Source organism: Lepus europaeus, chromosome 16 (genome assembly GCF_033115175.1).
Source record: "Lepus europaeus isolate LE1 chromosome 16, mLepTim1.pri, whole genome shotgun sequence".
Classification (NCBI taxonomy): domain Eukaryota; kingdom Metazoa; phylum Chordata; class Mammalia; order Lagomorpha; family Leporidae; genus Lepus; species Lepus europaeus.
Genome location: NC_084842.1, coordinates 90,175,587 through 90,190,307, shown reverse-complemented (window position 1 = coordinate 90,190,307; position 14,721 = coordinate 90,175,587). Strand labels below are relative to the sequence as shown.

Genomic DNA, 14,721 nt, shown 5'->3' with positions numbered 1-14,721 from the left:
GAGCTTTTCAGCTGGTCTTGCTGGCAGGTTAGACTTGCGGATGCTTCCATGGGGGCTCGGGTTACCCACTCCAGGCCTCTGGGGCCTTAGTGTGCTGGGTAAAGTGATGTGAACGTAGTGTGAGTCTGCTGGTGTTGGCCGGGCTCTATAAGGTCTGAAACGATTGTGCCTTGTAGTGTGCAAAGCACAAGGCTCGAGGAGGAACCTCGAGTGAGGCCTCAGAAATGCTGCGTCCTCGGAGCCTGGGGCCAGGGCTGCCAGAACCAGCGTGCTCAGGGCCTGTTCTGGACAGGGGCTGAGGCTGTGGAAGATGGCTGACTTTTCGTGGTTTCTTGAGAACATGGTGCATGTTTTAGTATCTTAGATTTTCCAGTGACGTTTTTACGTTGATTTTGTGCTTTGTATTTTAGATAGTGTTGCCTCCATAGGTATTAATAAAGGTTTATTATGTATTTGAAAAGCAGAGCAAAAGAGAGAGTGGGAAAGAGAGAGATGTCTTCCATCCATTGACTGACTCCCCAAATGGCCAAAATAGCCAGATCTGGGCCAGGCTGAAGCTAGGAGCCAAGTACTCCATCTGGGCCTCCTACCCATGTGGGTGGTAAGGTCCCAGGCACCAGGGCCATCCTCTGCTGCCTTCCCAGGTGCATTAGAGGGAGCTGGATCGGAAGTGGAGCAGCCAGGACTCTGTGTGTGTGTGTATGTGAGAGAGAGAGAGAGAGAGAGAGAGAGAGAGTCAGTCTACGTGCGCATGTCCTTTCTGTCACGCTGCCTGTCAGAGAAGTCTTTAAACAGTAAGGACTTGCTAACCACCCAAGTTCATGCTCAATCTCGGCTAAGTTGAATATTGCTCAGGTTGGACATTTATTCACGATCAGCCTGGTTTTCCTCTGGGTGAATGTGTGACACATCCTTGGGGCTTATGCTTTTCACTCCCTGGTTTTCCCAGAATGCTGCTGTATTTCCTAGTCCTGAGAAAAGGCTATAAGGTGTTCTGTTACATATGTTTGTGCTGGTACAATCTATTCAGTAATTAGTTCCTAAAAACATTCCAGCAAGGTAGTGAAGTTAATTCTTCCCAAAGCTGATTGGGACACTCAAGAAGTTGTAGGTAGTCTATAACAGGGTGGTGGGAGAAGAGACTTATTTGTGTTTGTTATCTGTTCCGTTGACATCTGTTGCTTGAATTCCATGGTTAGATGTGAAAGGCAAATCCAGAGGTCAAGTGGAAACTTAGGAATTTACAAGTCAGCATTATTTCAGCCACTTTGCTGTTGATCTCAAGCCTTCTCTGATTGATTTGAAATACCTTAGTTGGAGGTTTTTTGTTTTTTTTTTGACAGGCAGAGTGGATAGTGAGAGAGAGAGACAGAGAGAAAGGTCTTCCTTTTTGCCGTTGGTTCACCCTCCAGTGGCCTGCTGCGGCCAGCACATCTCGCTGATACGAAGCCAGGAGCCAGGTGCTTCTCCTGGTCTCCCATGCGGGTGCAGGGCCCAAGCACTTGGGCCATCCTCCACTGCCTTCCCAGGCCATAGCAGAAAGCTGGCCTGGAAGAGGGGCAACCGGGATAGAATCCGGCATCCCAACCGGGACTAGAACCCGGTGTGCCGGCGCCGCAAGGTGGAGGATTAGCCTGTTAAGCCACAGCGCCGGCCAGAGGTCATTTTTATTTGGGAGAATAAAAAAGATGCAGTTGGCAGTCTATTTCCTTTGAAAATACTTGTTTCTCTAGACAAGCTTGCATCGCCACATCTTGCAAACTTGCTTTGTGTTGAGTTGGTCTGACATCATTGAATGTTGTGATACCCTGTGCCTAAATGCATGATGCATTAGCAACCCGCAGGAGTGGCTGGAAGCACTTTCCAGAGATCACGTGAGTTACATTAAAATGGCTCCAACGTGTCTTTAGTTCTGTCCGAGTTGGTTTCTTAGAGGTGCCAGGAGGGTTGTTCAGTGCGATGTTTCGAGTGCAGTTGGAGGCACGAGGTGGGCAGAGTGTGGAGGCAGCCTTGTACCCCGAGGCCCTTTGGTCAGCTTCCCTTTCTGCATTGTTTGGTCTCGTAGGGGTTTGAGTTTATGTCATTGTAGCTATAATCCTTTTCTTTCATATTTTGGTCAGTGTTTAAACACTTAGTACTTAAAATGTTGAGAGTGAGTACTATGGAAAATTTACTTTCCTGATTTCTTTTTTGTAAATTTCTTCATACTAGTGATAGATTTACTTTATAAACTGAGATTTACGTCATTTAAAACTTCAGAATAGTTAACAAGGAAAAAGACAGTTACAAAGTACTAGAGGGAACATACAGTTGTTTGGGGTTTTGCAGCTATCTTTGTTAGTGACTTCCACTTGAGTGCATTCCGGTCCAAGAGGCAGCTATCGTAGGGTTTCTGTTCTGTTGAATTTATTCCGTTGTGCTTCTCTTTCCCAGAATGTGGTCTATCTTGAATGTTCCACTTGAGCTTGAGAAGAATGTGTGAGAGGTCTTCACAAAGTTTATGGAAAATGACTGTGGATCACAAAAAAACTAGGCAGGCATTTGACAATTTTGGGCACCAAAATGAACTTAACTCTGTTTTTGCGCACACTTGGGAAGTTCCTCTCTGCATCCCGCTGTTGCTGATGCGGGGTCTGTAGGTGCCTCCCACCGGGCGGTTGGTGCTGCCGTCGGGCCGCGCTGTCTGCGCCCGGGCGGTTGGTGCTGCCGTCGGGCCGCGCTGTCTGCGCCCGGGCGGTTGGTGCTGCCGTGGGGCCGCGCTGTCTGCGCCCGGGCGGTTGGTGCTGCCGTCGGGCCGCGCTGTCTGCCTGCTGCCTGCCTCTGACAGGGGAGCGTGGCTCTTGCGGCGTGTCGTCTTGTGCACTGTTGTTTCTCATGCCGCCAGGTCTTGGAGAACGGAGCCGTTCTTTTGGCGCTGGCAAAGTCTCTGATACTAGTGCAGCTCCCTCCACGTCTGTACTGATGTCAGCATTGTGTGCTTTCTCCATCCCCAGCTTTGAGGCCATTTTATTGCACTAAAATAACACACTGCATAGCGTGAACCATGTTAACTGTGCCATGGTGACCCATCGCTGACTCTTCATTTGTAAAAATGGAACTTTCTACCCTGTAGGCAGTGACTCCCTGTCCCCCTCCCGGCCTTTGGCAACCACCATTCTGCCTTCTGTCCTGATTGGGACAACTTGAAGAGCCTCTTGCAGGGTGTTGCACAGGAACCGGGTTTTTCCGTGACTGGTGTCTTCACTTTGTGTGATGCGTTGGGGGTGGGTTCATCCAGGTCACGAGATATTGGGAACTTCCCTTCCCTTTCAGGCAGCGGGACATCCACTGTGTGACTCGATGCTGTTTTCCTTATCCCCTCACCCGTCAGTGAGCACGTGCTGGCTGCTGTGAGGAACACTGCTGTGACCGGGGTGCACAGGTGCTCCTGTGAGCCCTGACCCTGTTCTTCTGGGTGTGCAATTGTAATACATTGTAACCCTAGTTTGGGCACTGTTTGAGAAGCGCCATACTGGTTTCCACCTGAGCCACACCATTCTGCGTTCCCACCAGCTTTTCTGCATCCTCACCAACTGTTAGCTCTGTGTGTCTGTTAGCAGCCATCCTGAGGGGGTGAGGTGCTGCCACAGTTCAGCCGTTTGCATTTCTCTAATGACTAGTGATGTGGAGACTCTCATGGACCAGTCCTTTTGCGTGTCTTTGGAGAATTATCTACTGAATTCTTTTGCCTATTTTTGAATCATATTTTTTTGTTTCTGTGTTTTGGGAGTTCTCTATATTCTGGAATACTAATCCGTTATCTGGTTCACTCTCCAAGTTCTTATTTTTTTAAAAGATTTATTTATTTATTTGAAAGAGTTACACAGAGAGAGGAGAGGCAGAGAGAGGGGGGGGGGGGGGTCTTCCATAACGGCCAGAGCTGCGCCAATCCAAAGCTAGGAGCCAGGAGCCTCCTCCGGGTCTCCCACACGGGTACAAGGGCCCAAGGACTTGGGCCATCTTGTACTGCTTTCCTAGACCATAGCAGAGAGCTGGATTGGAAGTGGGGCAGCCAGGACTTGAACCAGTGCCTGTATGGGATGTTAATACTACAGACGGCGGCTTTACCTGCTACGCCACAGCGCCAGCCCCTCCAAGTTCTTGCAACAGACTGGGCTGGGCCAGGCTGAAGCCAGAAGTTCAAAGCTCTGTCTGGTTGTCCCACATGGGTTGCAGAAACCTAAATACTTGAGTCATCACTTTATGCTTTCCATGGTGTACTTTGGCAGGAGTCTGCAGTTGGGAACAGAGTGGAAACTCAAACCAGGCGCTCCATGATGTACAAGCACCCAGAGCAGCATCTTAACTGCCACTCCAAGAACCCACCCCCACCCCCTTTTTTTTTTCTTTCCTTCCTTCATTCCTTCGTTCTTTTTTAAGATTCATTTATTTTATTTGAGAGGTAGAGAGAGAGAGGTCTTCCATCCACTGGTTCACTCTCCAAATGGCTGCAATGGCCGGAGTTGTGCCGATCCTAAGCCAGGAAACAGGAGCTTCCTCTGGCTTTCCACGCAGCTGCAGGAACCCAAAGACTTGGACTGTCTTCTACTACTTTCCTAGGCCATAGCAGAGAGCTGGTTCGGAAGTGGAGCAGCTGGACTCAAACTGGCGCCCTTAGGGATGCCAGCACTGCAGGCAGCGGCTTTACCCACTACGCCACAGCGCCAGCCCTATCATCTTTTCCTTCTTTAAGCATTTTCCATAGTTACTTTATGTGTGAAGGAAACTTCCAGGTCATAAATCTGTTTTGTTTGTTTCCACTGACATCAGTTACAGCATAATGTGTTGTTTTGTTTTGTTTTGTTTTGGACAGGCAGAGTGGACAGTGAGAGAGACAGAGAGAAAGGTCTTCCTTTGCCGTTGGTACACTCCCCAATGGCCGCTGCGGCCAGCGCACCGCGCTGTTCCGAAGCCAGGAGCCAGGTGCTTCTCCTGGTCTCCCATGGGGTACAGGGCCCAAGCACTTGGGCCATCCTCCACTGCACTCCCAGGCCATAGCAGAGAGCTGGCCTGGAAGAGGGGCAACTGACCGAATCCGGAGCCCCGACTGGGACTAGAACCCGGTGTGCTTGCGCTGCACGGTGGAGGATTAGCCTATTGAGCCACGGCGCCGGCCCAGCATAGTGTTTTCTTACATTATGAGGTCATGTTTTGTTCACTTTACGCTATGAGAACCCGAAGGTCCTAAATAGTGGGTGCTGACAGAAAATGGGCTCCATCTACTTGCAGAAGTCCAGTGGCTCCCGGCCCCCGTGGAGCCCTCTGGGCTCCTCCTGAGACTCTAGTTTTGCTGCCTTCCATTGTAATTCGATGTGTGTGTGCCCTAAGACAGCCGGCTGCTTCTAGCATACCTTTTCCTTTTTTCTTTCTTTCTTTCTTTCTTTTTTTTTTTTTTTAAGATTTATTTATTTGAAAGAGTTACAGAGAGAGGTATTTTCCATCTGCTGGTTCACTCTCCAAATGGCCACAGTAGCCAGAGCTAGGCTGGACTGAAACCAGGAGCTTCATCCGGGTCTTCCGTGTGGGTGATGGGCCATCTTCACTTCTTTTTCCAGGCCATTAGCAGGGAGGTGGATCAGAAGTGGAGCAGCTGGGAACAGGACCCGGTGCACACAGGGGATGCCTGGAGTTGCAAGTGGCAACTCTACCTGCCATGCCACAATGCAGGCCCCTTGTCACACCTTATCGCTTCGCAGTCTGTGTAGCATTTTGTCATCAAGGCTTTTGGTGTCATTTCTTCAGGTCTAGAGTTAAGTAGCCCTTCACAGCTGACAAGAGTCCAGCCTAGGGAGGAAGAACATCTTTTTTTTTTTCAAGATTCATTTATTTATTTGAAACGTAGAGTTACAGAGAGGCAGAGGCAGAGAGAGAGGGAGAGAGAGAGGAGGGCTTCCATCCACTGGTTCACTCCCCAGATGACTGTCACGCCACAGGGCTGGCCCATGGAACGTCCTTAAGAAAAATTGGGCTTCCCCCGCTGTTTCTGGTGACAGCCCCTCCCTGCAGGGCCGGAACTAAGAGAGGGCCCAAAAAGGAAGTAGAGGAATATCTTGGGTTCCCCACTGGGAACATGGGGGAGTATTGAAAATAGTCTCTGGCCGGCACCGCGGCTCACTAGGCTAATCCTCCGCCTGCAGCGCCGGCACCCCAAGTTCTAGTCTGGTCGGGGTGCCGGATTCTGTCCCGGTTGCCCCTCTTCCAGGCCAGCTCTCTGCTGTGGCCTGGGAGTGCAGTGGAGGATGGCCCAAGTGCTTGGGCCCTGCACCCGCGTGGGAGACCAGGAGAAGCACCTGGCTCCTGGCTTTGGATCGGCGCAGCACGCTGGCCGTAACAGCCATTTGTGGGGTGAACCAACGGCAAAGGAAGACCTTTCTGTCTGTCTGTCTCTCTCTCTCTAACTCTGCCTGTCAAAAAACAAAATAGTCTCTGGGTTCTGGCGTGGTACATTGATGGGGAGCTGGACAAGGCTCCCACAGCTCACCCCGGGCAGTCTCGGCCCCTTGCTGCCTTTGAGACCACAGGTGGGAATCTCGACTTTCCTAAGTACAGCCAGTGTGTGTGTGTGTGTGTGTGTGTGTGTGTGTGTGTGATGCTGTTAAAACTTGGCTCCAGTGTAGGTTCAGGCTGGGATTTGGGTGGGAAATGCGAGTGGAAGGTTGGGGCGTAAATAGATCATGACTTAGAGGATCATGTTATGATCACCCATGTGTATTTTATTCTGTGGGTGGTATTCAGTTCTAGTCTGAGAACTGTCGAGGCCAAAACAAAGATGGTTCCTTTGCCTCCTTACCGTCTCTTGGGAGGAACATTGAAAAACACAACTAAACAGAATTACCACATTAGCCAACAAATTACCAGAGTCTCATCTGTTTTTGTTTTTGCTTTTGTGTTAAGATTTACTTATTTTATTCGAAAGGCAGAGTTAGAAAGTTTGAGCTTGAGCTTCCGTCTGCTGGTTCACGCCCCATACTTAGCCAGGACGTAGCCAGGAGCCAGAAATTCCAGCCAGGTCTCCCACGTGGGTCAGGGGCTCAAGCACTTGGGCCGTCCTTCGCTGCTTCCCAGGCACACTGGCAGGATGGTGGACTGGAAGTGGAGCAGCCGTGACTAGAACCGGCACCCGTGTGGGGTGCTGGCGCTGCTGGTGGTTGCTTACCCCACTGCCCCACACAGCAGCCCTGAGTCCCTCACCTCAATGTTCTTACAACTGTGATTCCCTTGGGCTTGAATGTTAGGGTTGGGGATCTCAAGTGTGGGCTTAATGCTCTAGTTTTTTACGCTCTTGTTTGTCGTTTTTTGCACCCGTGTTCCTGGGGTTTGGGGTGGTGTAGAGGACAGGCCGCTCCCCTGCTCCTGGGTAAACTAGGAGTGCATGCTTAGGGAAGGCATTGCCTATGTGTGCAGAGACAGACACACTGGGCTTCCAGCCGCTGGTTCCGTCCCCAGGTGCCCACAGCAGCTGGGGCTGGGCTGGGCGGGGCTGGGCGGGGAGCCAGGAACTCAACCCAGGTCTCCCACGTAGGCTATAAAAACCCAACCACTTGAGAAAATCACTGCTTCGTCTCAGGGCCTGCATTAGCAGTGTCTGGCTCCGGCACCCAAATGCCGGTCCTGTGTCTGCACTCGTGTCAGAGACTTCCTTTAAAATCGGTTACTTCCCTGTGAATTGCTTCTTTGTCTCAAAGTGGAAGATGATCAACATTTCTATGAATTGAAGTTTTGTGTGGAAAACCATTGTAACTTGATGGTCGTAGTCACACGTCGGGACACTTGCTTTATGGTTGCATCACTGGTGTACTTCACATGGCCTGGTCCACAAAATGATCTAGTTGTCAGACAGACACTAATTTTTTTTCTGGAGAAAACCCTTGAGTGTTGGGGTCAGTAGGCGTCTTGTGCAAGAACATGGAAAAAGCCGGAACCTTTTGTTGCTGCTCCCCCTTTTGCCTTTTGTCTCCGCATTGGGCCTCTGTTCTGAGCAGGGGGCTTCTGGAGAAGTGTGTAAGTAGAACATGCAGAGTCGCCATCTGTTCCCAGCCCTGAATTCCCTGCTCCTGTCCAAGCTGAACTCTGCTTAGCACACAATTTATTGAACACCCGGTATGTGCCAGGCCCTGTGCTACCTTCCAGGAAAGCCAAAGTCGGTCCCTGCTCGTCCACGTTTTCAGAGACTAAAACACCCCAGTGCTGTGACAAACCTGGTAGCTGCAGGGCTTAGGGAAGTAACAGCAGACATGGAGTCTGGGGCTGACTTCACCGAGGAGGGGCGGCTTCCGAAACAGGGCTGGCGGGGTGAGCGCAAACTCCGTGGACACGTGGGGGTGGCGGAACAGGCACCTGCTCACAGCCAGGCTTTCCCAGTGTGTCTGAGGAGGTCCTGAGAGGTACGCAGGCAGCTGCAGGGCCCTGGAGTGCTACTGCTGTCCGGGGCCAGCAAGGTGCAGCCGCTTCTCAGGCCGAGGTTCGCGGTGCGAGAAACCTTCCAGGTCCTTCTGTTCCTTAGCAGAGGGCCCTGAGACCAGAAGCCTTGGATTCAATTGCTGTTTGTCATCAGTTCTCTCGTCAGAGCAGTCTTTGCTTTCGCCTGGCGTCTGTAGAAACGGGGTTTTCTTGGCTTCCTTTGCTCTCTGGGGTCCCCACCAGAATTGCTAGTGTAGACCCCTTCTCACGTTGAGTCCCTCCGCTTTGCCTCCCTGGCCCCTTGGCGGTCAGTGCACACTGCCCAGGTGGCGTCACTGGCCACTGTCTGTCTGCTTGAGGCCCCGGAGTGAGGGTTTGGTCAGCTTGTTGGTTGGGTGGGTGGAGTCTGAGGACCCACGCCGTAGCTTTAGAGTGGTGGTGATCACGTGAGGCCCAGTGTGCAGCCCTGGAGGTAGGTGTTCCCAGGACAGATGAGAAGACTAAAAGCACAAAAAGTGATTTGCCTGAGGTCACACAGCTAGTAGAAGGGAGGCAGAGACTGGGACCCAGCTCCGTCACCTGACTGCACTCCCGTGTGCTGGAGCCAGGAATGGCGGCCCCGGACGAGCCGTTCAGTCACAGCTGTTGTCTCGACAGCCGTCTTCACCATCACTCCCCATCCCCACCCCTGACTAACTGCTCCAGTGTCCCCTTCCTTTCTCTCTGCTTTGTCTCCGGTGTTGCCATGGACTGATCTTCTGTCGCCCCAGTCATTCCACTCTCCTTGTACTCGCCAAGGCTCCCAGGCCCTCCAGGGCGGAAGTCATACACAGCTGTTTCTGATTTGGCCACTACCCTCTCTGGTCCCAGAGCCACGTGCATGAGCCATCCCTGTGCCCTGTCCCCTCCCCTTCCTCCTTGTGCACCAGCAGGGCCCTCGGGATTCTGCCCACCCATCCCCTGCTCTTGGGAATCCTCCTCAACCCTCCCCTCAGGTGTGCAGGATCCACGGCTCATTTGTCATTCCAAAGGCCAGATCACCAGGCATTCTCCCAGCACGGAGCTGTGACTTCTGCAGGGCAAAACGTGTCCCATGGCAGCAGAACAACTGTGACGAGGGCTGGGCAGAGGGCCAGGACCCAGACGCCCCAGCTCCTCAGAAAGAAGACGTCTGACTGGGAGGAAAGCAGACAGTGAGCCCGTAGGCCCCAGGGAAGTCTTGATGTGCAGCTGCGTTAGGAGCCAAGAAGGAAGAACGGGCTTCAGTGTGTTTATCGGGAGGCTCGCCGCGGTCCTGGGTGTCGTGAGAGAGCACAGCTTCTCTCAGGAAGCGATGATTAGGGCTGGGACCTGAAGGACGAGTGTGAGTGAGTGACATCATGAACTGAGATTAGGACGTTCTAGACATGGACATACAGAACTCAGGGCGAAGAGGAGGTCCGGGGAGTTCGGAGACCAAGGGGAAGGCCTGTGTTTCCAGGGGCTTGGTGGGCGGGGAGGTTGCAAGGGGGTGGGCCGAGTCCCGGGAGGACTCATTTCCAGAGCAGTGGACGGCCCCTGCTGCTCTGAGCAGGGAGTGGCCGTCCACAGAGGATCCCTCTTCTGTGAGGACAAGGCTTGGGGCGCTCAGGAGTTCCCTGGTGGTCACGGACAGGGCCTGGTGCTAAGGGAAGTGAGGGCTCAGAGCCACCCAGTTGTGTGCAGGGAACAACCAGATGACAAGGTACTCCGTAAGCCTGTGGGTGCTGGCTGACCAGCTGGCTGGACCCTAAGTCGCCTCCCCGGGACTTGCCCGTCACAAGGGCCCAGACAGGGCTTGCTCGTGAGGCGACTCCAACCTTCTTCAGAGCCGAGTCCATCCCTCTGGGTCTTGAGACTTACCCTGCGCTTTGCCCAACAAGGCAGCAGTGTGAGGGCTTTCTCCTTTCCGTCAGCAGTTCCAAAGTTGACGTGTTAGAGGCAGCCACTGCAGTGTCAGAGGAGAGAGTGAGCCTAGGGAGCTCTGATGGGTATGAACCACGCTGCAGATACTAGGCAGGAGTGTTGGCAGGCGTTCCGATGGCTCCCTGGAGGCCGCAGCGGCTTGCAGCCTCCCTCTGGTGGCGATCCGACCTACCACTCCCAGCCTCACAGATCCATGCGTGCCGTGTGAGGTGTGCCCGGGGCCAGCCAGCCGCGCACAGCGAGCACCTCCCGCAGGGCACTGCTATGACTCGTCGCTTGCACGTTAATACTTAGCTAACAGAGTATTGACTTTGGTATGTGATTAGACAATTTTTTTTTGTAGGCTTTACCGCCAGCACCTGTTCAGAATCACACAAATAAGCCTCAGGTATTCAGTGCATCTCTTCAAGACCACATTTATCCAAGCTGTTTTGGGACTACTCCAGAGTGGAATAGTTCTAAATTTATAAGTCTTTGGGGATCAGAAGTGATGAATGATAAGAACTGGAATCCTGGCACTTTCTTGCCAGATACAATTTCTGGTAAGGAATTTGTTAAAACTTTTCTTAAAGTTTTAAGATAATCCCAGCTGAGTGGATTGACATCCTTGTTGTAGTCTCCCACACACTCCCTGCTAAGCTATGCCAGCTGCCGCCCCCCTCAGTCTCCAGTGGGATGCCCAGGGCCCGCCGCCCCTACATCCTTTCACGTCTGCACTGATGGGCCCAGCAAGGCTCTGGCTCCAGAGCCTCGTCGGGTGCCGGGCTGCACGGGCCCTGCTGAGGTGCTGCTGAGGTCTGGTCTCCAAGGTTCAGGGTCAGCCTTCCGCTCTTGGCCAGCAGGGACAGCCAGACCTCAGCCCAGTGCAAAGGGGACAGGAGACAGTGCCAAGTCTACTCGAACGCTGTGTCTTACATCCCTTTCCTCTGGTTTCTGTACTGACCCTACATGGGGTCGTCCCCCTAACAAGCTCCTTCCTCCCCAGCTGCCGAGGCTCAGCTGTTACTCTAGCCACAGGGTTGGGGGCACCTGAGGAGGGGCTGGTACCAACGCCTTATCTCTGTCTTCATGTGGCTGGAGCTCCTGGCAGCCTCGCCCCAACCCCCACAGTGTGCTCAGAACAGCAAGCTAGGCATGACATCCTGGTCTTTGCTTGGAAAGGGTTTCTAGCTGTGTGACCTTAGGCAAGTTGCTTAGCCTCTCTGAGCCTCAGTGCCTTCATCTTTAGGATGGAAACAGCAGTACCAACCTCAGACAGTAGTCTTAAGACATTAAATGGCTTTGGAAAGCACCTGGCACAGGAATTGGCACATAGTAGGTGCTCAATACAATTTTTTTCTTAGCTCAGACCATTGTCCAGAACGCTCTCAGTGGGGTCCTCACTCCAGTAGCAGTCCCCATGTTAAGTGTTGAGTCAGCAGTGTCCTTAGTGTGTGGCTGTGTGTTCTTTCTTTGAGAAGCCTTAATCTTCCCATTCTTCTCTGAAGGGAGTGACATATTAGGGCCAGCACTCTCAGAGACAAGAGCTGAAGCCCTTCCACCTCCATCGAGCAGTGAAGCACCTACAGTTTTGGATAGTAAAGAGAGAAAAAATGCTGCAAAAAAGAAATGTTTGTACAATTTCCAAGATGCTTTTATGGAAGCAAACCAAGTTGTCATGGCCACCTCGTCAGCCACGTCGTCCGTGTCGTGCACCGCCACGACAGTGCAGTCCAGCAACAGCCAGTTCAAGGTGTCGTCCAGGAGACCTCCTTCCATAGGTAAGGCCGTCCGCCCCGGGCCCTGGGCAGCAGCTGCTTCCCCTGCCCGTTGTCTCTGCCATTGCCCTTCCCGAGAGCCCAGCCGAGCGCACAGACCTCTGGGACTCTGGCTAGCAGCTGAGCCGCCCCGCTGAAGCCCCTAGGCGTCACTGAGCCGGGTCTCGGTTCTGGTCTCTCCCTGTCGCTCTGTGACAGGAAGAGGCCACTGCTTGCTGACCGTGTGGCAGGACTGGGCTCTAGAAAGCAAGTGCGAGCTGGCAGGGCTTCCTGTCCCCCAGGGTGGGGCCCGGCCCCCACCGTCACTGAGCTTCCCCTGTTTTCCAGCACTGAGAAGGGGCGCAAAAGCAAGGAAGCGCTGAGACCAGGGGCGAATGTCAGGAAGGCCGAGAGCTAGCCTTCAGGAGGGGCTCGCTGAAGAGCTGACGGGGGGGGGGGGGGGCACCTGCCACGGAGCCGCCGCTGCTGGAGGGCCGAGGAGGAGAGGGGGAGGCCGCGCCGGCAGCCGGCAGCGCAGGCTCTGTCGGGGAAGTGCGCCTGGGGAGTGTAGCGTTTGCAGCACCACCGGAGACGAGAATTAAGAGGGCTGGAGGAAGCTGGCAGGTAGCCCCCACGCTCACAGAGCAAAGGCCCCCTGGGCGCTCCCCCTGCCGCACAGTGGGAAAGAGCGAGCATCGCCCTGCAGGGTTCCTGCCCGGAACTTTCCACCTGACTCTGATGAGACAAGGTAAATGCAGATCAGTGGCCTTTTAGGAGCTGTCAGTCTTGGGAAAGAAAAAGGTTTCCCAGAGGCTGGGCTGGGGGAGAGCGGAGGCAGGGGTCGGATGCCGTCAGTGGTCTGCGGCAGGGTCCTGCCCGCGTGTGAGGGGTCAGTGCAGCACACTGACGGCAACAGCAGCGTCACAGGTGTGTGAGGAGTCCAGTGAAGAGCGGGAGGCCCTGATGGATCAAGGTGAAGGGTCGTGTTCTCTGTAGGATTCCGTCAGATCTTTCTGTGGGTTTGCGTATTTTCTTACCAAGAAACGGCTGGAAGATGTAATGAAGGAAAACGTGAGTGTCCTGTCTTGAGCCGCTGGCAGTGACTCTCGACCCTCTGAATGCAGGTGACGTCTTCCACGGCATCAACAAAGAGGAGCACAGACACCCAGCACCAGCTGCCCCCAGGAGCAGCCCCACAGGCGTGGCGCCACTCCCGGCCCTGTCCCCTGCTGCCCTCGCACCCTCCTCTGCACCTCACCTTGCCAACCTCGCGGCCCCCTCCTTCCCCAAAACTGCGACCACGGCTCCCGGGTTTGCAGACACACGGAAGAGCTTCTGTCCTGCCCCTGTGGCACCCCCGCCCCCCACCACAGACGGCTCCATTAGTGCCCCTCCGAGTGTCTGCAGGTGAGCCTCAGAAGCCCGGGGACTTGGTGGGGAGGGGGTGGGGCAGTTTGGAAGAGGAGGTCTGTACCATCCAGCCACTACACAGCTGCACAGCTGGATACCTCTTCGCCTGGCCCCAGGCACGGGAGAAGGCCGGTGAAGGTGTTCCGGTTCCACAGAGGGAAACAGAGGCTGTGGGCCCCGGGCACTGTGGCTCCCTGTCCTGTGTCCTAGAGACAGAACTAGGTCTGTAGAGAGAGAGATGTTCCATACAAGTTGGCACCCCGCTGCCCACAACTCCCGGGGTTGGACCAGACTGAAGCCCAGGCGCCTGGAACCCAGTGCAGATGTCCCTCCTGGATGGCGGTGACTGCGATGTGAGCCGCCGCCTGCGGCCTCCCAGCGTGTGCATTAGCAGGACGCGGGCTCAGGAGGACACCGCAGCTCTGAGGCACTCCAGTGTGGGATGCGGGCGCCTCAGGTGGCCTCCTAACTCCTGTGCCAAATGCCTATCCGACCTGGTTTGTTTCTTAACTGGGATCTGTTACACACGGAGTAGAATCAGGAGGGAAATGGTTAAATGTATACTGGGGGCCTGCACTGTGGCACAGCAGGTAAAGCCAGCGCCTGCAGTGCCAGCATCCCACGTGGGCACCAGTTGGGGTCCCGACTGCTCCCCTTCCGATCCAGCTCCCTGCTAACGTGCCAGAGAAAGCAGCAGAGGACGGCCTGTGTCCTTGGGCCCCTGCACCTGTGCTGTTGCAGCCATTTGAGGAGTGAACCAGTGGATGGAAGATGTCTGTCTCTGTCTCTCTGCTTCCTCTGTCACTCTGCCTTTCAAATAGATGAATCTTGTTTTTTAAGTGAAGTGGGTGGGGCCAGCGCTGTGGCTCACTTGGTTAATCCACCTGTGCTGCCGGCATCCCATATGGGCACCAGGATCTAGTCCCGGTTGCTCCTCTTCCAGGCCAGCTCTCTGCTGCGGCCCGTGAGGGCAGTGGAGGATGGCCCAAGTGCTTGGGCTCTTGTACCCACATGGGAAACCAGGAAGAAGCACCTGGCTCCTGGCCTTGGATCGGCGTAGTGCCGGCTGTGGCAGCCATTTGAGGAGTGAACCAACGGAAGGAAGACCTCTCTCTCTGTCTCTCCCTCTCACTGTCTATAACTCTGCCTGTTAAAAAAAAAAAAAAAAAAAAAAAAGGTGAAGTGGGCAGTA

At 53.9% G+C, this 14,721-nt stretch overlaps 1 protein-coding gene across 3 annotated transcripts in view; it reads left to right on the top strand.

Annotated features, from left to right (window-relative positions):
* Positions 1–14,721, top strand: part of LOC133774848 (E3 ubiquitin-protein ligase RNF4) — a 222,394-nt gene that overhangs the window by 170,489 nt on the left and 37,184 nt on the right. For all 3 annotated transcript variants that reach the window (XM_062212773.1, XM_062212771.1, XM_062212774.1), the window contains 3 exons: positions 10,727–10,925; positions 11,871–12,143; positions 13,244–13,526. In XM_062212773.1, the coding sequence (XP_062068757.1) occupies positions 10,727–10,925; positions 11,871–12,143; positions 13,244–13,526 (755 nt within the window). The remainder of the gene's footprint in view (positions 1–10,726; positions 10,926–11,870; positions 12,144–13,243; positions 13,527–14,721) is intronic.